Below are 21,410 nucleotides of genomic sequence, written 5' to 3'. Positions count from 1 at the left end.
GAATAAAAAGATACTTTTCAATTTGCATTAGTACAGTCTAATGTATATATATATATATATATATGTGTGTATACATAAAATTAAATGAGTGCGCATGAGACACAACCGCTCGCTGCTCAAGTCAGTTTCGAAATGAAAGAGGTGCTCAGCGCCGAGAATTGGGATAGGCTTGGCTGGAGAATGAAGACAAGTTGGAATGCTGTTGACTGGGTTGCCATTTCCAATGGTCAGCATTAAACACGCACGCAACGCTCTCATTCTCTTTCACCTTTAACAGATATACATGCACAGAGGCATTGATAACATATACCATATTACGGATGCTCGCTTAAAGAGCATGAAAATTGTTATGCTCAGCATTTTGTTACTGTTGCTGTTTTTTTAAATTTTGTTACACATTCAGTTACTCTCTGGTTGCTCATTCCAGTGAGAGTTGCTGCTTTGAATCATGTCTCTCGTTATTTTTGTTTTTGGGCAGGTAGTAGTAACAGGTAGTTGAAATTCATGGCTTAACATTTTCATTTTAAAGCTACCTGCGCTTGCAGCAGAACAAATGGCTAACAAACGAACGCTATGCTAATTAAAAAACAGTCTAAAATAATATTGTGTGTTAATTGTGGAGTTCACGGCATGTGAGCTTCTTGCTTACCGCATGGTCACAACTAAATGCTTGCATTGGCCGCCACATTCTCAAGCAAGAATTTGTACTTACCTCTGATTTTTGGCCAAATAACACGTTCTGGCACAACCAAACTATATGCCATGCCGCCTTGCAATTGCGAAAGCCATATTGGCAAAACCTTGAGCTACTCTACAGCCAAAAAAGCTAACTGTGTACCCCGGCCAAGCCAGGCCAATAAAATGTATGTAAGCTTTTGGCAGAAAATGGCAACTTGAAAATACACAAACAAATCGCTAAAAAGTACACTCATAAAAAATCGTCATAATTTTGGTCAACCTATTATTCAGAAAGTAAGGTTCTAAAATATATAGTTCAGGCTTTGTAAAAACCAGTGTTTTCATTTCTAAGTTTTAGGGTGGCTTTTTTCTGAAATATTGAAATAAAATTTATAATAAAACGAAAATAACTTTTGTTCTGAAATTCAGTTTACTTAATATGAAAAACTATTAAAAATAAAAATCACAAAATTTTTGAAAATGGTTTCTAAATTTTAGAAATGGGTTTCCTAACATCTAGAAATAATTTTCAAAGTCAAGAAATTTTTTTTATTTGTTAGAGAGATTGACTAAAATATATAATGATATTTTATTGAGTGTAGCCAACAGCTAGTGGCACACGACACGAATTTCCGACTACTATGCTGCAATAGAGATCCAGCGTTGCCTTGAGGTCCCAGGGGCATGTGCTGCATGCACTTAATCATCATTAATATATGTATGTGACAGTAAAAATAAAACATATAAATATATATGTATGCATATATGTGATCCATGGAAGCAAATAAAAGTCTTAATGTTCTGTGGTGGGGCAGCCAAGTGGAACCATTGTGTATTGTGACTCTGGCGGTAGCTACTTATTAGCCAGTTTTGCGTTGTCCGTTGTCTGTAGTCTATTATATTTGTTATTAGCCCATAACATTACCGAGTTGAACTGCGGCTTCTCTTAACTCCCTTGGCTCCCCTCGCCAAGTTTTGACGATTTTAGTATGAACTGGAGGCCAACATGTTAGATTCGGCGGGTCTCGTGCAAATTCAGTTCTTTAAAATAAAAAAAAAATAAAAATGTTGGCTTGATATTACAATTTTTTATTCAACAGTTTGACTCGATGCAAAAATGTATATTTATAATTTATGTTTACGTTTATTCAAATTGCATGTATAAATTACAAGCAAAATTCCCCAAATCAAATAATTCTATAATAACCGAAGGCTTTTATATGTCCGGGTTTCGTGTTCTCTTGCTCGATGTAGCCACTACAAAGAAATATACACATAATTATAAGCTATCCTAAGTACCTAGAAGAATATTTACATACAACAAATTTTGGGAAAATATAAAGACAATAATTTAATACTCTGTGAAAACTTCAACTAAAAAGTGATGTGGTGTTGTTGCTGATGCTGATGTAAACAATTCAAATATGATTTTATGAATCAACTCCAAAAACTGATGGAGTCAACAATATGTATGTATGCGGATGCCAAAATGAAACAATTCACTAAATTAATCAAACAAAAGTCTGGGAGTTAACCTCGCTTCCCATTGGCCTGAGCATACGTGTGGCTATCCTCCGAGGGTGGACGAACCCAGCCGCCATAACGTCGCTCCATTTCGCGGGCAACGGCAAGACAGAGATGGTCTTGGCCCGGATTGGCCACAACTTGTATGCCCATGGGTAGATTACGGCGATCCAGGCCAATCATACAATTGGTCACTGGCAGACCCAACGTATTGAAGATGGCCATATACATCGGTTCCAGTAGCTTGTGATAGATCTGATAATGCTGATGGGCGGTATTGGGGAATGTTGGATAGAGAAAGACGCCATCTGTGCCGAGCAGCTCCTTGAATTCAGTCTTGAGCGCCTCAATGATGCTGGCCAAATGCTTGTGCCGAGAATTCGGTATTATTTTCATAAAATTCTGCAAATGACCGAATATCACCGAGGGTAAAATGCTGTCCGAGCAGCCAAAGAAATATTTGACCGTCTCCTTGCAGACGGTCTTGGGCTGTTCACCCTCCTCCGTCTTGTGGTAAATCGTCTCAATGTTTTTCATCGTTAGCATAGCCGATAGCGATATATCGAGAGACCATTTCATTTTGCGTATATTCACACGTTTCGCATTGAAATCGCTGGCAACCCGATTGATGGCCGCATGCAGATCCCGGCTAAGGGGACGCATCATGCCCGACGGTCCATCGTTGTCCATGAAAAAGAAGCGTATGCCATGCACACTGATCGCCTTGTCCAGCGTCAGTCGCGGCCCAGTCGGATCGCTCATGCACTTGAGGAGCAACGGCAAATCCTTGGCATAGCGTGTCATCGGTGCAATAGTGAAAAAATCACCCCATTTCGGAAAATCGCTGGTCGGATGATGGCCACGAAAGGAGACCGCATATGGAGTCGGTTTGTGACCCCAAATACCGCTGAACATGGCGGGCAGACGCGAGGAGCCGCCAATGTCGGAGGTGAGGCCCAACAGGGAGGCGCCACTGGCCAGCAATGCGGCCTCCCCGCCAGAAGAGCCGCCTGGCGTGCGCTTTAGATCATAGGGATTCTTTGTTTGGCCCGTCACATTGTTGTACGTCTCCCAAAGCAGACACAGCTCTGGTGTATTGGATACTAGCAAAATGATGCCGCCACAGCGCTTAATCTGCTCGACGACGGGTGCATCCGATTTGGCAATTTGCGGTGTCTTAAAGACACGACCAGCCTGATTAGTCAGGCCCTTGACGGCGATGCTCTCCTTCACCGTCACCGGTATGCCCAGCAGAGGAGTGTGCTCCTCCATGGATTCAATGCTATTGATGCCCATCGCAATTACATTGTCGATTTCACGCGCCTCTTCCAGCGCCTCCTCGAACCGATCCTGCACAATGGCATTGATAAGCGGATTTACCTGTGAAATAATTTACAATGTTTACGATATATAATGTTATAATATTATAAATAATAATCTATAATATTGTTTACCTGTCGACAGCGTTCTATGTAGGCTTCAACGACTTCTTCGCTTTTGATCTGCAATTAAAATGAGAACACAAAAAAAATTCTTTTCATCATTTCCGCACTGGGTATTATTGATATTATTTCAAGATTTTATTGTTTCTCTTTGTTTGTCTCGTCGCTTAATTGTTTGTGAGAACTAACCAAATAACAAACACACAAAAGCAATTTATGTTAAATTAAAATCAATAAAAAAATTCACATTCAAGCACCATGGGCAATTTTATTCTGTCTGCTGTGCGCCGACCAAAAAATGTGATCGCTCCAGGAAGCGTCATGGTGTATGAGTAATCTGCATTTTCAATTGTCCATTGCGTTGGCAAAGAAACTCTTTTTTCTAGAGAAACTATAAGAACTAAAGACTGGACTATAAGTTTACTAGGCTATCGTTTAGCATTCGAAGCTCAGATTCCTTTTATTTGATCGACAAGTTCTCCATTGCGATACAAATAGTTAGGTATATAAGGTATAAAATATTTCTTGATTAACTGCACAAATTTCCAACCAGAAACACTTACTTTAGGAGACAAAAATGTTTTCATGTGTGAGCTCATTTTAAAAACGGAAGTTTGTTAATAAATGTAGAACCTTTGTTTGAGTGACAAGGGAGCAAGTTGCGTGGGATATTTTACAAAACTTGCGTTGTGCATATGTCAGAAATTGACTGATACTGAGACACACCAACTAAATACACAGCAGAGAAGGCAAGCTAAAAACAATGGAAAATCCGTAGCCGCAAAGCAATCGAATTCATCGAACACTATTTAATGGAATATAATGTGTATATAATGTAATGTGTGCAATAATATGTGTAACTATAAAGCCTGTATTAAAAAAATAATCAAATTATAGTAACTCACACAAAATCCTAATTTCTATAAAGCAATTATTATTTTGTTTGCCCAACTGGACAATACTCAAAAAATATTTTCTTATTCTTATTATAAATTTGTGCTAATATTTTTAACATATAAATAATAATACTCTGAGATTGTTTTATTTAGCACAAGATAATATTCCTTTTAGTTTGGTATTATTTTAAAGCTGGATAGTTTAAATTAAAATGATCGCGTGTAATTATTTCCTTATACCGAAAACTACATTCAAACTCGAAAAGCCAAAAGACATTGTGTATTCAACTTAAGTATGCCGTCTGGCGAGTCTCTTTATCTTGAAATATCATATCTACTTGCATATATATATTAAACACAGATCATGTCGCCACTTATTGTTTAAATAAATCTCAATTTAGGTAGTAATTAAACTGAATGTTGTCGCTGTTGTCTCTCACGCTGACCCGGTCAGCTGACTGGTGGGGGAGTTAAAGAGTGAAAAAATTTGAATAAACAATAACAAAAATATTTTTCAACAATTTGCGTAAGCAAAATGAGGCAATAGCTGAAGCACTGACAATGAAACTGCGAATATAAAATTAAAATAATAAAAATCATAATTAAAATAACGCTCGCATAAACCTGAAAATAGTGCAAAAAGAAATCTTAAATGTTATGTGAGAGACGAAAGTGCAAAAAATTATAAACAAACAAGGCGGCTTATAAACAATTGTGATAAAACAAGCCAGACACAAAAACAGACAAAATGCAATACATTTTATAATTTTTTTTTTCGTTTTTGGGGTGTGTGTGTGTGTGCTGGCTGGATAAGGTCAGTCGTGTCATGACCTTAAGTAGTGTATATGAGCGTCTGTGTGTGTGTGTATGTGGACCAATGAACGCAACGAATCTTACGAAGCACAACAAACCACGCTAAAGAAACACAACAGAAACAACAACAGCAAACCAAACAAATTTTATTTATTTCTGAGTATATTTCGCAGTTACTCTTAAGTATTTGTACGTCATGCTCACGCGTTTATTTCACTGGCTATGTGCAATTTGAGCAGCAACCAGATGTTATTGATATGGCCACGATAAAGCACAGACAACCAGCCAGACAGGCAGACAGCAAGTCAGCCGGGCGGACAGATCTCTAGGCCGCGGCGGTTAGCTAACCCAATTTGCGAATTGCGGCTCTGTTGGGGATTTCTACAACTCTACAACTCACAGAGCAGGTTACACATTGAAGAAACTGCAAAGTCGAATATGAATAGGTAACTGCTTTGTTTAAACTGGTACTCAAATGGGTTAAAAGTCTGGCTTATTTTGCAAAAGAATAATTTTTTTTCATTCAAATAAATTCAATCCTTTATGATGTGCATAGCTATGTATATCTATTGTATAGTATATCCTTTTGCAAAAAAATTTATTTGACTTAATGATTATTTTTCAAATTGTTAAAAGCTGGATTTTGCACAAATATTATAATTAAAAAGTTTGTAAGTAAAAAAGCATCATTATATCATTATTATACTTGTTGCTTAATGGATTTTTTGGGGAATCCGACTAGTCTTAAACTTTATTTTCTGGCTATTTAAAACAATGTCTTTATAGTAAGGTGAGCAAAGTCGAAACCCACTCGACATAACCCGCTAATGGACCTGTCAAAATTCAGTGGCCATCAACGGCAGCAGCGTATCTAAGTATCAAAGTGCCTCATGGATGGGGCAATCACAGTAGTGTGGTCTTTTTTGTTGCACTGTAAGTCGTGGCCTGTAGATGGTAGACTATTCATATTTTACCAATACTTATTTTGCGGTTCGCTTGAGTGGAGTACACTCTTAAAAAAATCGCCATAAATTTTAGTAAGTCACCATATTGTTAAAAAAATTTTTTTAAATGTATGGATTTGGATTCCCAAAAACTAGGGTTTTCACTTTTATACTTGAGGGTGAATTTTTATAAAAGAATATTTCTAATTTCGAGGGTGTTTTACAAAGTTTATAAATTAATTCAAATTAACTTAGCCCCGATGACAGCAAAACTCTAATTTAAAAGCCGAGCCAGTAAATTACATGTTTCCGCATTTTAGAAAGGATTTTTTCTACTTTTTGGAATTGCATTTCGTAATAATAGAAAATATTTCCAAAAAAAAAATTGTCGATTTAGAGCAAGACTTTCTAATGATGAGACTTTTTCTTATAAGTCTATCTATCTAAATATCTAAATAAATTAATTTGAAAGAAACTGAACCAGATACGCTCGAATGTACATTTCATTACTTGTTTTTTTTTACTATCGGAGTTTGTTAGAAATGCATGTATTTTTTTTCGCTGAATTGAAAACAGGCGAGTAATATAAGTAAGTCAGGCATTGGACTCACCTTTCTGGTGCGAATCAGTTTGGCCAGATCGACGGCGGGTATCTCCAGCAGATGGCTACGGATGGGTGGCAATTTGCGCCGAATCACCTTGATGTTGGTGTAGCGGCTGTAGGGCACCACAAACCAGCTGAAGACAATCATGGCCGAGCGCAGGAAGCGCCTCATGATGTACCCCAGGATCCTGGAACACAGTAACACAGCAATTTTGACGCCTTTTGTGAAATTGGACGAAAAAAAATAGCCAAAACTAATATTGTATCCAAAAAAAAAAGATACAACAATGCGAGCTACAAAGCTGCTGTGGCAGTGACAGCGGCAGCGGCAGTGGAAGCGAACAGGTTGGCCAACAAGCGTCAGGATTGCGCAATATGCAGCTGGCCTGAGCACGGACACACTGCAATTGCGCAGCGCCAACAGCGACGTCGACGTCGACGTCAACAGCGACAGCGTCTGCTGCGATTTGCACTTGCACAACTTGCACTCGACACGAACTCGAAATACGAAAACGATGTTAACGATGGCTTAATATATTTTTTGGGTTTACTTTTTTTTGTTTTATTTTTTGGTCAGTTGGCTAATAACTAGTGTGGTGATAGTTTGTTAAGAGCGACTGCATCTTGTACTATGCTAGGCAAAATCGAAACACTTGTTTTGGCAAAAAAATATGCGTAACTAGTTTATTGGTTTTTGTTGTGGACGAATTTGAATGCGCTGCAAGCGCATGCGTAACGTTTCACTGGCTTTCATGTTGCAACACTATTTTTGCATATGTATGTGTGTGTGTCTTATCACAATTGTTGCACTTTGCAGATGAAACGGGTCGCAACCAGCCGAGTTTCAATGGACAGCAACCGACTCATACAACGCGCGCTAAGCAAATAAATGAGCATCGAGAGCTGTGCATAACATTTAAAGCTCTGCTCGTCCCAGCTCTCTCACAGCTGAGCCGAAAGCTCCAACCGGTTCAGCTTAAAGTTGCACTGCTCTCTCTCTCTCTCTCTCTCTCTCTCTCTCTCTCTCTCTCTCTCTCCTCTCTCTCCTTTCTTTCTCTCTTTGAGAGCTCTTCTGAGCTCTTCTGAGACTTAGAATCGGTCAGACTTGAAAGTCCACTTGTAAATCACCAATTGTTCTGGAGGAAATGGCTGGCAATAAAATTAAATAATAAACTGTGCCTTGACGTTGTAAGCCAATATCTGCGGATATGTGTATCTTAAGTATCGTTATCTTTATATGCATTAATTCCGGCTAATCTGCAATTACGCACAACCTTACGAACTTGGCTTTGTTACTCGTGTTGTTAATTATACAATTTGCAATGGATATGTTATGGACATAGATCCGAACCAGATAATTAAAATGAGATCGAAACTTAGATCATCGATATTTGAATTTTGATATTTGAAGAATGCAACGTCATCAAAACATTTACTAAATACGAGATATATTAAAGAAATATTCATCTGCAATTATTAATAAATATATATACGATTCTATGGTCAGTTTTAAGATATCATGATATAATTGTCCCGAGTCATAATTTTGTATAATAAAAATATAATAGTAATAATAACAAAAGTAAAAATAAATAATAAGATAAATATATAATGATTGTACATTAAGATAAGAAAAGAGCTCTGATGCCTGACGCCTATTTAAATTGCAATTCGGCATTTATACTGATTTCGTTTTGTAAATACTTAAATGCTTGTCTTTTTTTTTTTTTTGCTGTCCATGGGATTTGAATTGTTTTTTAATTGCGCAACTATTAGTGGCTAATGACAACACACAGATGCACATTTAAGACAGCTAATTTACCTGGATATACAAACATATATATTAGTATAAGCTAAAAGTACTTTGGAATTCGCTACAATCTTAGGTAACGGCTCAAATTACAGTTCGAAGTATTAACGTAATATCACGCAATTTACTCAACAAGCACTATATTAAAAGTAAACAACAAATATTTACTTTTTGTTAGATGTGAATATATTTTGCGTATTGCAAAATGCTTTCTGTCTGTAATATTCTGGAGAAAAACACAAAGCCGGGTTTTTGCCAGGTTAAATGCTAAAAGATCAAAGAAAGGCGACTTAAAATGAATGCAAACGATCTGTTTGGTTACGGTTTTGCCCATGGTTTAATACTGTATTAAAATTTTAAGATAGTAAAATAATGTTATTATTTTATATAAATTTGGCAAATAATGTTTATGACCCATAGTTGTTTTCAAACTGATCATCAATATTGAAAATATGTTGCTCAGTATTCTTAAAACGGATAACGTTAAAATAAAAATGATGTTAAGACGACATGACATTATTGTTTACTTAAATAAAATTACAAAATTAATTAATGTTAAAATGAGATAAATATTTAATTTAAGTATAGCAAAAATGATTTATGACTTTTATGTGTTTTTCAGTTCAAAAACCAATGTTAAAAATTCATTGCAAATATGTTGCCTCGGGCAGTTCCTTCTATTTAAAAGTAATCCAGAGATTGTGAGAAAAAATTCTTTAAAAAATATAGCTTTAGATAACGTTAAGCATGACATCATCGATTACTCAAATAAAATTTCAGAAAATTAATGTAAGAAAATTATGAATATTGTATTTAAATGTAGCAAAAATGTAATTTTACTCTTATGTTTTTATGAATGTAAAATAAACGCCCTCAAGCTCATATTCAAATATGAATTAAAAGTAAGTCAGAAATTGAAAAAAAAAACAGTATTCCTTAACAGATAACGCTTTAGATAACGATAAACATAATAACTTGATAAACTATGCAATAACTTATTTACGTAAAAGAGAGAGAAAGAGTCCAGCACTAAGAGAAAATAATAAACGCTCAACTGCTGTTATAAGAAAAGAAAAAGCACGCAAATAGTCGTGTGCATAATTTAGAATTTAGATCGAGTTAGTTGGCTGTAGAACTTTCCATTGTAAACAACACACAGTGCTGACTCCGACCGTAAAAATAAGAGCATCAGGAAATACCAAAGTGAAAATAAATAATAACAAAAAACAAAATTGAAATTAATTGAAACTTTTAAGCTAGCCTATAACAGCTATCGATGTGGTTACAACGCTGGCGTCATTGCCGCGTAACAGCAGCGGCTCGTCAAAGCTTGAGAAGCTTTGCTGCTGTTGGCAGCGAGAGCGAGATCGATAACAACAATAACAACGCTGGCAACTCGCAATCAACTTTAATTGACGATCGTCATCCGTTGAAGGGTGTGCGGATATTGGACCTCACTCGCATCGTAGCCGGTCCCTATTGCACCATGGTGCTAGGCGATTTGGGTGCGGAAGTGATCAAAGTAGAGCGTCCACATTTCGGGGATGAGTCACGCAAATGGGGTCCACCCTTCCTGGAGCACAGTGGCGATGCTGCATATTTTCTGGCACCGAATCGCAATAAGCAGAGCATCTGCATTGATATGAAACGTGGCCGAAAGCTGATGCAGGAGCTAGTGAAAATCTCAGATGTGCTCGTCGAGAACTATGTGCCGGGCACACTGGAACGCTACGGTTTGGGTTATGAGCAGTTGCGTCAAGTAAATCCCCGACTCGTCTATTGCACAATTAGCGGTTACGGCTCGGTAGGACCGTATGCCAAGCGTCCGGGCTACGATGTGATAGCTTCCTCGATGGGCGGCCTGTTGCATATAACGGGCGAACGAGATGGGCCGCCCAGCAAGGTGGGCGTGGCTGTAACAGATGTGGCCACTGGCTTGTATGCCCATGGCGCCGTTTTGGCCGCTTTGCTGCAACGCCAACGCACCCAACGTGGCCAAAAGATCGATGTGGATCTGCTGTCCACATGCTGTTCCCTGCTCATCAATGTAGCCAGCAACTATTTGAACGCGGGCACAGAGGCCAAGCGTTGGGGCACAGCCCATTCCAGCATTGTACCGTATCAGAGCTTCAAGACTTCGGATGGTTATCTGACAATTGGCGCTGGCAGCGATTCACAATTCGTGGAGCTATGCCGCCGCCTAGAAATTGAGCAGGTGTCCCTCGAGGATAGGTTCAAAACGAATAGGGATCGTGTCGAGCATCGCGAGGAGCTGGTCAATCTGCTGGGGCAAATCCTAGCGAGAGATACATCCAAGAATTGGATGCAATTATTTGATGGCGCCTCCTTCGTCGTCGGGCCTGTCAACAGTATTCGCGAAGTGTTCGAAGATGAGCACATTAGAGCTATTGGCCTGGTCAAAACACTGCCACATCCGCGTGACGTCAGCGTCAAGGTGGTCGGTCCGCCGGTCGTCTACAGCGAAGCACGCAACGATGCCCGCACCGCGCCACCAATGCTGGGCGAGCACACGGACGAGGTGCTCACTAATCTACTGGGTTATGGAGCCGATCAAATTGCCACTCTTCGCGACCAGCGTATTATTCAATGATTCTGACAATATTCTAGACATTTCATCTTAATTTAAATGGAACTGATTTAAAGTGCATTTTAAAAAACAAAAACAAATTTATATTCATTAAAGATGTGTTCTTGTAAGTTAAAAATTATAACTAACTTTAATAATCATTTTATAAAAAAAAAATTTTTTTTTCTGCAAAACTATTATCCAGAAAATATATTTAAAAAATATTTAATCGCCCTGTGCACTAAAAATAAAAAGTATAAATTGAAAATAAAAGGCAAAAAAAAGGAACTGAAATTCTAATCAATTTTGAAACTGAACAGTTTCAAATTTATTTTTACATCATACTTTCTAAATGGGCGACATTTTCTTCACAAAACTTGTAGCTGCCGTTGACCGACTTGAAATGCCGGTAAGTTCTAATCGTAATGATACCCTCTCAGTCAGAGAACAGAAGCCAATTCTCTTTTTGAATCCCAGTTTCAACGAGATCATGTGCCATGGGTGGAGCGATCGCGACGCGAAAAAATCATTATAATTATGTTCTATGCAATTATGCTGACGCTGGTTATCAACATTGTTGTGTGGTTAGCTTTTGCGTGTGTCTTCCTAAATCACAGCAAATTTGTGGAGCACATAAGGAAGCAGCCGTCAGCTACTTTCAGCCACATCGATAACAAGAACAAGTAAAAACTTACTCGCTGATGAGATTCCAGGAGTCTAGGCGACAGATTATCGATTTTGGCCGAAGCGTCACTGGTTTCAGAAATCGCAAATGCAAAAAGTAAATGCGAATGGAAATAAAAAAGGATACACGTGAAAACGAAGAATGTGTAAACGTGAAAATAATGCTCGCAGCTCACTTTTAAATATTTTTAACTAATAAATAAACTCATAAACCGCGTCTCGCGCGTTCCTTCCTCGGTATTGTTGATGGGCTGAGAGTGCGAACGAAACTAACACTGAGCCGAGTCAGTGCAAGTGACCACCTGCATGGATGATGAGCCGTTTATTTACTCTCTCTCTCTGTTTTGCTATTGCTTTCGCCATTTGTTTGTGTGCAAAGTTCACATGCTGCCACTGAGAGTCACTATACATACATACATACACAGTCGGCACAGAACTCGTTATGTACTTTACCCTTTGTGTTGTATGATCTACGCAAGTGACAACCGAGAAGACAGAGGTAGAAAAAAGTGCTCGGAACAATGAGATGTCCATCGACTAATAAATTACAGAAATTATTGTTCCAGCAACTGATTACAGAGTTAACGCAAAGCTAGCTTTGTACGCAGGTAAACAAATAATCGGCAAGCCATTATCACGGATCAGTTTTATTTATTGATTTTATAATAATAATAATTAAAAAGTGAAGAAATATTTAAAAGATTTTAATTGGATAGATATAATATTATTTGTGAGAACATATTGGGACTGTAAGTTCCGAAATTCATATTATATTAGTCTTTCTTTATTTATTTTGTGACATAAAATACGCTAAGTAAATAAAAATAAAAATTAAAAATACAATTTAATATTAAATTTAAATTCAGAAGTGAGAAATGGTTAATAATTGACAAGATTTAAATACAGAATGGTTCAGCATTTCTTGCTTGGATTAGGTAAAAAAAATTCGGAAGCAACCCAATCAGATAAAAAAAAACTTTTTAAATTAGTTAAGATACCCAACCAAAAATGCAGTTGAAAATATTATTTACGGAAAATGACGTTTAAAATGAATCATATAAAAAGAGGAATCTGAATACAATTCATGATTAAGTCAATTTTACTTATTATATTACTCATTACTCGAAATTCCATAATAATTATACAGATCTCAGTTTTTGGTAATTCACATATAAAAATATTCCTTATAGTTGTTGACTCTTCTTCTAAGCGCAGGCAAATTCAAATGTCAGCGCCAATGCAAATGTGAATTTGGCAGCACTGCAAACTCGAATGTGACAAGTTTTGACGTTTCACTTATCGCAAAACGGAACTTATCGAAAACCTATCGAAGTGTATAATGCTAAATGATGTTAAATAATAATAGTAACAAATATTGTGATCTTGTTAAAACTCGTCAATAATAATGCCTGCGCCACAAAAATCAACATTCTTTTCACGTAATCTGGTTGCCATAGTTATGGTGCCCAGCTTAATTGGCATACACTTTGGCTGGAAAATGTTACAAGAGAATCGCACTTTGGTTGCCGCCGACGAACAAATTGACTTGCCACCAATTACGGTGAGTGTTAAATTTATTAATAAATGTGTATTATTTCATATATTTTGATATTTTCCCTTACAGTTGGCAAAATTCGCGTGGAAGCGACTAACGAATAACCTCAATAATCAGACTCAGGTTGTGGAAAAGGAAAACGGCAGCCCAAAATGATAGAAATCTAAAAATGTTACTAGTTAAAAACTATTTATTGCATTAAAGTCTAATGCAGTGATTAAACCTAAAAAAAACTTTTAACTTAAATCTACAGACTAACACATAAACGGACGACACACATACATATACAGATACAGATACATATATAGACCTAATGTAAACAGACACATGAAGCGAAACAAATTCGAGTTTTTCGCAGCTTAGAAACTAATTTTTGTACACAGAAAATTATTGCGTCAACGAGGAGTTGACGGTGAGATTATCGAGCTGGGCATTGAAGAGCACGTCGCTGATGAGCTTCTCGGCAATGATGCGCTGCGTGTGATTGATGGAGCGCAGTTTGCTTGCCACATTCAGCCCAATCGCATCGTACTCATCCTCGGGGCGATGCGTTGACGCCGGCGCCGATGTTGTAGTGTAGGCTGTGGTGCCACCATTCCCGAACAGCGGCTGGTAGTGATCCCGCCCAATTTGGATGGTCGGCACTGGCACCGGTCCATGGCCATTGGCCTGATGATGCAGGTGTTGCAGCTGCTGCTGATGATGCTCCAATGAATTAACCGCCTGGAAGACATTAATTGAATTTGAGTTTGAGTCAAGTTGGACATGTTTTAAATTCGGCTGAGATCGATAAGTCAATATAATGCATTTTTTGAGTATTTAGAAAGTTATCTATAAAATTATATAGCTTAACTTTGTTCCATGAGTAAACTTGGCCCTGTTTGTAGTTCGGTCTCGAATCTCTGCTTTTGAAATTGCATAATGGGATTGAATAAGTATTTAAATTTAAAGAAAACATTGCCTATGTTTGTATAGCGCAAAAACAACAAGAATTTTAGGCTCGAAAGTAGTAGACACAATTGTTTAACATTTAATATTGGATTGATCCGAAAGCACATTTTGGGTATTTGGTCCACTCACCTGTTGTATTTCGCGCTGTGAATTGGAGTCCAGCGATGTAATCTCCAGCACTTTGACCGCATGCCCGCCAGCCGCTGCCGCAGCCAGAGATGCTTGTGCGGATGTGGCCTGGGCAACGAGACGTTGATGCGCCTCCGCTACCTCATTGTGTGCCACCTGGTGAGCCTCGTCCTTGACGAGAGTCACACAATCGGCGGGCGTCACCGAAATTGTACTTAATGTGGCACCCTGACTGCTGACGACAACATTATTATTATTATTATTGTTGTTATTATTGGAAGCGACTTCGGCGTCAACTTCATCGACCACATTGGGCACAATTGTCTCGATGTGTGTCTGTGACTGTGAATGGGACTGTGAGTGGGGATTCGTGTGATGCGATTCGTCCTCGTAATCCATTGAATCCTCATCGTCGAAATTGATGTGCAGCTCGCGCTTTGGTTTGCCACCCAATTCATTGGAGTGTCGCTTCGGTTTGTGATCGGCGATGAAGAGTAATTTATCATAATACCAGAGCCTCGTCTCGTAATCACTTTTGCTGCTCGACTTGCGGAATTCGCGGCGAAATGCGGAGCGGAGTGAGTTAATCTTTCGTACGACCATAGCCCGATCCGGATTCGGTTCGACTTCTTTCAGTTTTTCAACCAGTTTGTCGTAGGCTTTGTTTCTGGCGGCATGATTGCTGTAGTCGTGATGCTTGGGCTGCCACAGGCATTCCTCCTCCTGGTATTGCTCGATGAATTCGGTAAGCCAGTGGCGGGAATAGGAGCGCAGGTCGTTTAGATTCGACACATTCATTGTAATTGGTATTTTCTTTAAATCTATATATTTATATATTCTTTTGATGCTGTTTTGCTGTATTGCTGTTTTGCTCGCAGTGCGTTTCACTTGAAGTTGGCTGCAGCAGCAGCACGAAATGCAAAATGCAACTCTATTTTGTGTGATGTGGCAACGCCAACAAGTGCGTAGACAGTTAACGCTGCAGCCCTGATTCGCATACCCCTCAGATTTTCCCCGATGCTTACAGAATAACCGAGAAGAAGGCAAAGTTGCGCATGTTATTGCATGTTGTTGTCATTATTATTATGTATTAAAAGAATATATTAATAATAGCGCGTGCTGTGCGAAATAAATAATCAGAATTAAATGAGCCTAAGCTAGTGAGTGCAAGTTCGTGCGCTGCTAAACACCTGCATTGTTGTTGCACACATAAAATAGAAAATACCCAAAAAGTCTGTGTTAAACAAAACAAGGTGCGTTTTTGTTGGTTGCCCTTCCAACATAATCGAATCTTTCATTTTGGCTGCTTATATAATGACTGTGTGTGTTTAGATTAAAAAATAAAATAAAATAAAAAGATGAGCAAGAGTAAAAGTAAAACAAAAGTAATATATATATATATATATATATATATATATATATGTATGTATGTACATACATTTTGGTCCCTTAACAAAGCAAACGATTGAACGGCAGTGAAATGCATTTGAGCAACAGCTGTTTGCTGCACTGTTAACGCTGCTAACAGCTCCAATCAGAATTTTCGACACAAAAACGCGCTAACAAACAACGTAAACAACACGATATACAGATACATATATACGTCTGGATTACGTATTTGCTCATCAGGTTTACTTATTCGACTCGCAGAGCCAAAGTCCATTCCAATCAGAATTAATGCTGTTATTGGCTAATCTAAATATGAGTGAGTCTATTAATAAACACACTCAAACGCGAGCATGTATATATATATATATATTCGACGTGTGTGTGTGTATACACTTGTGGATAAACAACAACCTTGATTGACTGCAACAACAAAGAAGGCTTAACGAACTTGTTTACATTCGTATTGCCGGCTGCAATGAACCCCTCTGTGCAGTTCAAAGCACATCTGTTTCGTATAAGAGAGAAAGAGAGAGAGCGAGTATAAGAGTGTGCTTAAAGCTGCTCGATTATTCCTTGTAATTCATCTAATGTTTGTCAGAAAACAAATATATTTTATTTAAAGGCAACAAATGTTGTAACATTTTGCATTTAAATACCCCAATAAATCTTTGACAAGGAAGGTTTTATTTCTATAAAAAGAACACATGCTAATCCATAATGGTGAATTAAATTTTTTTTAGTATGATTTCTTATATGGTTTACGCATGCTTCAGCTTAAGCCTGTCAAAATGGATTCAGATCTAATATTTGACTAAGACTAATGACTATTGAAAACTGTTCGCAGAGAATCCACAAAATTTCTAATAACAGAGTTTTTAATCATTTGTGAGCTTATTAGCCATTAAAATTTGTTGAGGGTGATTCTTTTTATAAAGAATTACTGAACAGTTAAATTTATCTCAGAGAGCTTGCCACACAGTTACCTTATCACTTGAGATAGTTTTTATCATGGCTTAAGAGGCTCCATCGTTTCTATCTATATTAAAACCATTTCAAGGTGAAACTATTACTTGTAGAATTTAATAGAAAACCGCTCAGAAGACAAAAAACGATAATGAGGAAATCTTATCAAGCTGTCTTAATCAGTCTACGACTTTTAAAGGGGAGCAGTCCAAGCAAAGTACAAAAACTTACAATATCTCATTAGCCACTTTAGCTAATAGTTCTTTTTAACACTCATTTCGATTCATTGGCACCCAAACTGGAAGCGTTAATTGATTTGTTTCCTATACCCTGCAGTCAATAAAAATTGCAAAAAGGTTATGATGAGTTTGTGCAAATGTGTGTATCAGGTAAAAGAGATCAAGTCCAACCAACTATAAAGTCTATATATATTTCTGATCAGGATCAGCACACCAAATTCCAGAGACTCTAAGAGCTGGAGACTTTAAATTTTATTGATAAAAAGATACAATTGTAAATTGATATACTTTTACTTTTAAAATGCTTACTAAATACTTCATTTATAGTTAAATTTAGCTGAAGGTTATTTTAATCCGGGCCACAAGGGTATTTTATTTTCGCCGTTTTTTCTTGTTCTTTCTGGATTTTTTCCAAAAATGTGCCAAAAAAAAAGAAAGAATTATGAAACAAATGCGAAAAGTTCGCCCTCTCAAATTGAACCTTAAGAAATGTTCCCTTAGTTGGCGTTATCAATATTTGTCGTGTTTGTGAGCCAATCAGTAGCCATAAAAATACAAAATGAATTCCTTTGGCTGCTTTTGTTAATTAATTGTTATTTGAATTAAAATGTATCTGTTCCTATCTGAATTGTCTGCCGGCAGTCTGCGATGAGCCTTCTCGAGAAACCGAACATTGCCGTGTCCATGACATCAACAGGTAGTCAATTAACCACATCAGTTGCAACCGTCTCAGCCAGCAATGGGACGACAATAGAGGGCGCTGCAGCGGAGGACGAGGACGACTTTAGCGCGGGAAGAAAAGGTACAACTTCCGCCCCAGCGAATGGCAGTTACAATCAGAGCGCAAAGGCCCCAGATGGTAAGCTTATAATTAATATTAAGTAATATTATATATTAATTTGTTATATTTTATATTATTATATGTATAATTATATTTTTTATTATTATTAAATACAGGCAAATTGCCTTTATAAAATGCATAATCTAGTTTAAAGGGGGCTAGTGTGACCTTCCGCTTATTGGAAATATTATTAAATAATTACTACGAATTATTTATAATTATTATATTTATATTATATATTATTTATAAACAAAATTGTTATAAACTGAAAAATCTAGCTTATATTATAATTATTTTCATAATTGGTTTTTATTTTATTTATTATTTATTTAACGATATTTTATTATTTATTATTCATAACATGAGCAAAATGTTCAAAGTGAAGAAGTTATATATAAAAAGTATCATATAATCACGTCATCTTTGGCAGACCTAAGATACTTATATATTGATTTGCTATAACTGCAACAGAAGTTTTATCAAACAAGAAGATAGATTTTCCAATTACCAACCGCAACTAATGCTCCCCCAATTTGTTTTGCCTTCACAGTGCGTAACAATCTGGATGGGGTGCTCATCAGTCTGATAGCGGGAGCAGCTGCTGGTGCGCTCGCGAAGACAACAATCGCACCGCTGGATCGCACCAAAATCAATTTTCAGATACGCAAAGATGTGCCATTCTCGTTTCAAGCCTCGCTCAACTTCCTGCAGCAGACCTACGCCAAAGAGGGAGTCCTCGCCCTGTGGAGGGGCAATTCGGCGACAATGGCACGCATCGTACCCTACGCGGCCATTCAGTTCACATCCCACGAACAGTGGCGCCGCATTCTGCAGGTGGACCAGAACGGCACCAAGTGAGCTTTCCTCTTTTATCTATCCATGTACTTTCCAATATTTACCAAGCACTATTTACTACTTACTATTGACAGCACCAAGGGTCGTCGCTTTGTAGCTGGCTCGTTGGCGGGCATTACATCCCAGTCGCTGACGTATCCGTTGGATTTGGCCCGTGCCCGAATGGCCGTCACGGACAGATACACAGGCTATCGAACACTGCGTCAGGTCTTTGCCAAGATTTGGGTCGAGGAGGGTCCGAGAACACTCTTCCGCGGCTTTTGGGCAACGGTCCTGGGTGTTATACCCTATGCGGGTACTTCATTCTTCACCTATGAAACGCTCAAGCGAGAGTATCATGGTAAAAAGTAAATAATCAATCCAGCTTTTAGATCTAATCATAATTTTTGTAGAAATCGTTGGCAATACAAAACCGAATGCTTTAATTTCGCTGGCATTTGGCGCTGCAGCGGGGGCGGCGGGTCAAACGGCGAGTTATCCTTTGGATATTGTGCGTCGACGCATGCAGACGATGCGTGTTAATGTTGCGAGTCTGGAGCGTTGTCCCACAATTCTAGAGACCCTCATAAATATCTATCGGTAAAAAAATCACTCCCTTTAAATAATAAAATATGCTTATCTATCTGCTTTCCACAGTGAGGAGGGCATTAAGAACGGCTTCTACAAGGGCCTGAGTATGAACTGGATTAAGGGACCCATTGCCGTGGGCATCAGCTTCTCCACGTATGATCTGATCAAGGCTTGGCTTAGGGAGTTGTCTCACTTGAAACGTGGTCGGATCGATCAGTAACCGCTGGCCGCGCTCCAAACAAAAAAGGAACACAGAAAAAAAACCAAAAAAAAAGAAAGCCAGAATAAAACCCACTGCTTTTGTTCTTAAGTGAAATGTTCGAAGAGCAGAATTTGGTATTGCATTATTTGAATGCGGCACCAGAATTGTTACATTGATATTTTTAGTTATTAATTTTTCGGGAAAATGAAATGATGAATATACAAACGCTTACTTTGGTTATTCAATTAAATTGATTAAGTTCGTTAAGCAGAAAGTGAACGCAAACAATGAAAAATAAACTGCATCAAGTTGCAAATACAAAGCTCCTACTGCTGTCCACTTGAGACGCCGCTTAGTTTGTACTTTTGGCCACTACCTGGACAATAAATATTGCATGTATACATAATCTATAGCTACTAAAATATTGCGTAATTGACCCATTTTACTCTGTCAAATGTCGATTATATGTAAATACATATATAAATTGTCTATATGCATTGGCAGCAGCTTTGAACGCATTGCACACAATTGGCATACAGTTATTCATGTACTGCATAAAATGTATATTACTGTGTTTTTTATTAGTAAAAATAAATTTACAATGTTTTCAGTATAAGTTGATTTCAAATTTTTTTAATTGGGCGTTAATTTCACATCTTTCATTGTCGCATGTGTTGTTTAGGTGGCAACGCCTTCGATAGGTGGCATATCGATAGCGGACTTTCTTTCAATTGCGTTGCACTTTTCAGAATAATATATATATACATATATATATATATATATATATATATATATATATATATATATATATATATATATATATATATATATATATATATATATATATATATATATATATATATATATATATATATAGAATAATATATATATATATATGTATATATATATATGAATGTGATGTTTTTTATATGGAACAAGTAACCATATATACACTAAGAATACGGAAATGTGTGTAACAATATTTCTGACGGTCTGGCTACTTATCTAGCGTTAACAGTGGCATTTAGAGTAACACTAATATGTCTTAATTTGAACAGATGGATTTAAAATTGCTGCACGTGTGCTAAAGCGCTATAAAAAAGCTGAAGTATTACAAATTATTAAAAACATCAAATTTTTTTTTGTCGAGACCCGCGACTCCATTTGAAAAGTTAATTCCAGCTGTCACTAAGTATAAATATGTATGTTTGATGATTTTATTATTTACCAATCTCATTTAAACTCTTGATAGGCAGGATTATCCTTGCCCATGTGCTTGAATCTGGTGAGGTGACTTGCAAGTGATCTGAACTTGCGTTACTTGCATCCGAACAATATTAATGGGCAACCGCTGGATTGCCATTTTGCCTTAGTCAAATTTGATTTGATTTTGTTTGATTAATTGATACACAACATTTGTATGCTCAAATGCTAATAAGAATTTTCAGAGAAATCAACTTCTCAGCATTACCGTATTATTATTTTCGCAACTAGACAAGCGTCCAGCTGTTAACCAGTGATTTTACGAAAACAGACTCTGTGAGTGGAACAACTCATAATAATCTTATGCAGTCCCGAACGACTGAACGACTCTTTTCAATTCGTTGCTAACTTTGAGAACTTAGACCTAACAAAAAAAAAAAAAGAAAAAAAAATTACATATTGCTTGGAGATTGTCAGTTTATAGTTTAAACTGTATTGCAATTTAATTTTTTTTATTTATTTGGCAATACG

At 37.4% G+C, this 21,410-nt stretch overlaps 5 protein-coding genes across 8 annotated transcripts; 3 read left to right on the top strand and 2 right to left on the bottom strand.

Moving 5' to 3' along the window:
* Window positions 1-1,746: 1,746 nt before the first annotated feature.
* LOC6569821 (fatty-acid amide hydrolase 2) lies at window positions 1,747-12,248 on the bottom strand. Of its 2 annotated transcripts, XM_001995798.2 has the most exons (5): window positions 12,159-12,248; window positions 11,994-12,051; window positions 6,909-7,089; window positions 3,657-3,704; window positions 1,747-3,582 (listed from the first exon to the last, which is right to left on the bottom strand). In XM_001995798.2, coding segments are annotated over exons 1-5 (1,662 nt in total). In that variant the 5' UTR covers window positions 12,160-12,248; the 3' UTR covers window positions 1,747-2,208. The 2 variants fall into 2 exon arrangements, with proteins under 2 accessions (XP_001995834.2, XP_032597362.1); XM_032741471.2 differs by lacking the exons at window positions 6,909-7,089; window positions 12,159-12,248 and having other exon boundaries at window positions 1,777-3,582; window positions 11,994-12,012.
* On the top strand, window positions 9,849-11,576 carry LOC6569822 (succinate--hydroxymethylglutarate CoA-transferase). Its single transcript, XM_001995799.2, has 2 exons — window positions 9,849-9,914; window positions 9,972-11,576. Exon 2 carries the CDS (start codon window positions 9,988-9,990, stop codon window positions 11,320-11,322), a length of 1,335 nt encoding a protein of 444 aa, XP_001995835.1. The 5' UTR covers window positions 9,849-9,914; window positions 9,972-9,987; the 3' UTR covers window positions 11,323-11,576.
* A 1,104-nt stretch (window positions 12,249-13,352) lies between the features above and the next one.
* LOC6569823 lies at window positions 13,353-13,759 on the top strand. Its single transcript, XM_001995800.3, has 2 exons — window positions 13,353-13,543; window positions 13,607-13,759. Exons 1-2 carry the CDS (start codon window positions 13,388-13,390, stop codon window positions 13,691-13,693), a joined length of 243 nt encoding a protein of 80 aa, XP_001995836.1. The 5' UTR covers window positions 13,353-13,387; the 3' UTR covers window positions 13,694-13,759.
* Window positions 13,760-13,801: 42 nt separating this feature from the next.
* On the bottom strand, window positions 13,802-15,508 carry LOC6569824. Its single transcript, XM_001995801.3, has 2 exons — window positions 14,618-15,508; window positions 13,802-14,260 (listed from the first exon to the last, which is right to left on the bottom strand). Exons 1-2 carry the CDS (start codon window positions 15,413-15,415, stop codon window positions 13,925-13,927), a joined length of 1,134 nt encoding a protein of 377 aa, XP_001995837.1. The 5' UTR covers window positions 15,416-15,508; the 3' UTR covers window positions 13,802-13,924.
* A 119-nt stretch (window positions 15,509-15,627) lies between these two features.
* On the top strand, window positions 15,628-20,082 carry LOC6569825 (mitochondrial coenzyme A transporter SLC25A42). 3 transcript variants are annotated; one of them, XM_043215172.1, is made up of 6 exons: window positions 15,628-15,660; window positions 17,851-18,067; window positions 18,600-18,903; window positions 18,979-19,244; window positions 19,297-19,483; window positions 19,541-20,082. In XM_043215172.1, exons 2-6 carry the CDS (start codon window positions 17,857-17,859, stop codon window positions 19,692-19,694), a joined length of 1,122 nt encoding a protein of 373 aa, XP_043071107.1. In that variant the 5' UTR covers window positions 15,628-15,660; window positions 17,851-17,856; the 3' UTR covers window positions 19,695-20,082. The 3 variants fall into 3 exon arrangements, with proteins under 3 accessions (XP_043071107.1, XP_001995838.1, XP_032597363.1); XM_001995802.3 differs by lacking the exon at window positions 15,628-15,660 and adding an exon at window positions 15,740-15,870; XM_032741472.1 differs by lacking the exon at window positions 15,628-15,660 and adding an exon at window positions 17,273-17,358.
* The last annotated feature ends 1,328 nt before the right edge of the window (window positions 20,083-21,410 follow it).

Source organism: Drosophila grimshawi, unplaced genomic scaffold (assembly GCF_018153295.1).
Source record: "Drosophila grimshawi isolate 15287-2541.00 unplaced genomic scaffold, ASM1815329v1 contig_311, whole genome shotgun sequence".
Lineage (NCBI taxonomy): Eukaryota > Metazoa > Arthropoda > Insecta > Diptera > Drosophilidae > Drosophila > Drosophila grimshawi.
This window is presented reverse-complemented; position numbering and strand designations above follow the sequence as displayed.

Bases quoted from the DNA above. Each gene is read 5' to 3' on its own strand.
- LOC6569822 (XM_001995799.2), top strand. From the start codon at position 9,988: ATGTGGTTACAACGCTGGCGTCATTGCCGCGTAACAGCAGCGGCTCGT.
- LOC6569821 (XM_001995798.2), bottom strand. The intron at 7,090-11,993 runs GTAAGTTTTTAC...ACTGTGTTCCAG, and splicing joins TCCTGGAATCTCATCAGCGA to GATCCTGGGGTACATCATGA. The intron at 3,705-6,908 runs GTGAGTCCAATG...TTTTAATTGCAG, and splicing joins AACTGATTCGCACCAGAAAG to ATCAAAAGCGAAGAAGTCGT.
- LOC6569823 (XM_001995800.3), top strand. From the start codon at position 13,388: ATGCCTGCGCCACAAAAATCAACATTCTTTTCACGTAATCTGGTTGCC. The intron at 13,544-13,606 runs GTGAGTGTTAAA...TTTCCCTTACAG, and splicing joins TTGACTTGCCACCAATTACG to TTGGCAAAATTCGCGTGGAA.
- LOC6569824 (XM_001995801.3), bottom strand. From the start codon at position 15,415: ATGAATGTGTCGAATCTAAACGACCTGCGCTCCTATTCCCGCCACTGG. The intron at 14,261-14,617 runs GTGAGTGGACCA...AATGTCTTCCAG, and splicing joins CACAGCGCGAAATACAACAG to GCGGTTAATTCATTGGAGCA.
- LOC6569825 (XM_032741472.1), top strand. From the start codon at position 17,329: ATGATGAGTTTGTGCAAATGTGTGTATCAG. The intron at 17,359-17,850 runs GTAAAAGAGATC...GTCTGCCGGCAG, and splicing joins TGTGCAAATGTGTGTATCAG to TCTGCGATGAGCCTTCTCGA. The intron at 18,068-18,599 runs GTAAGCTTATAA...TTGCCTTCACAG, and splicing joins GAGCGCAAAGGCCCCAGATG to TGCGTAACAATCTGGATGGG.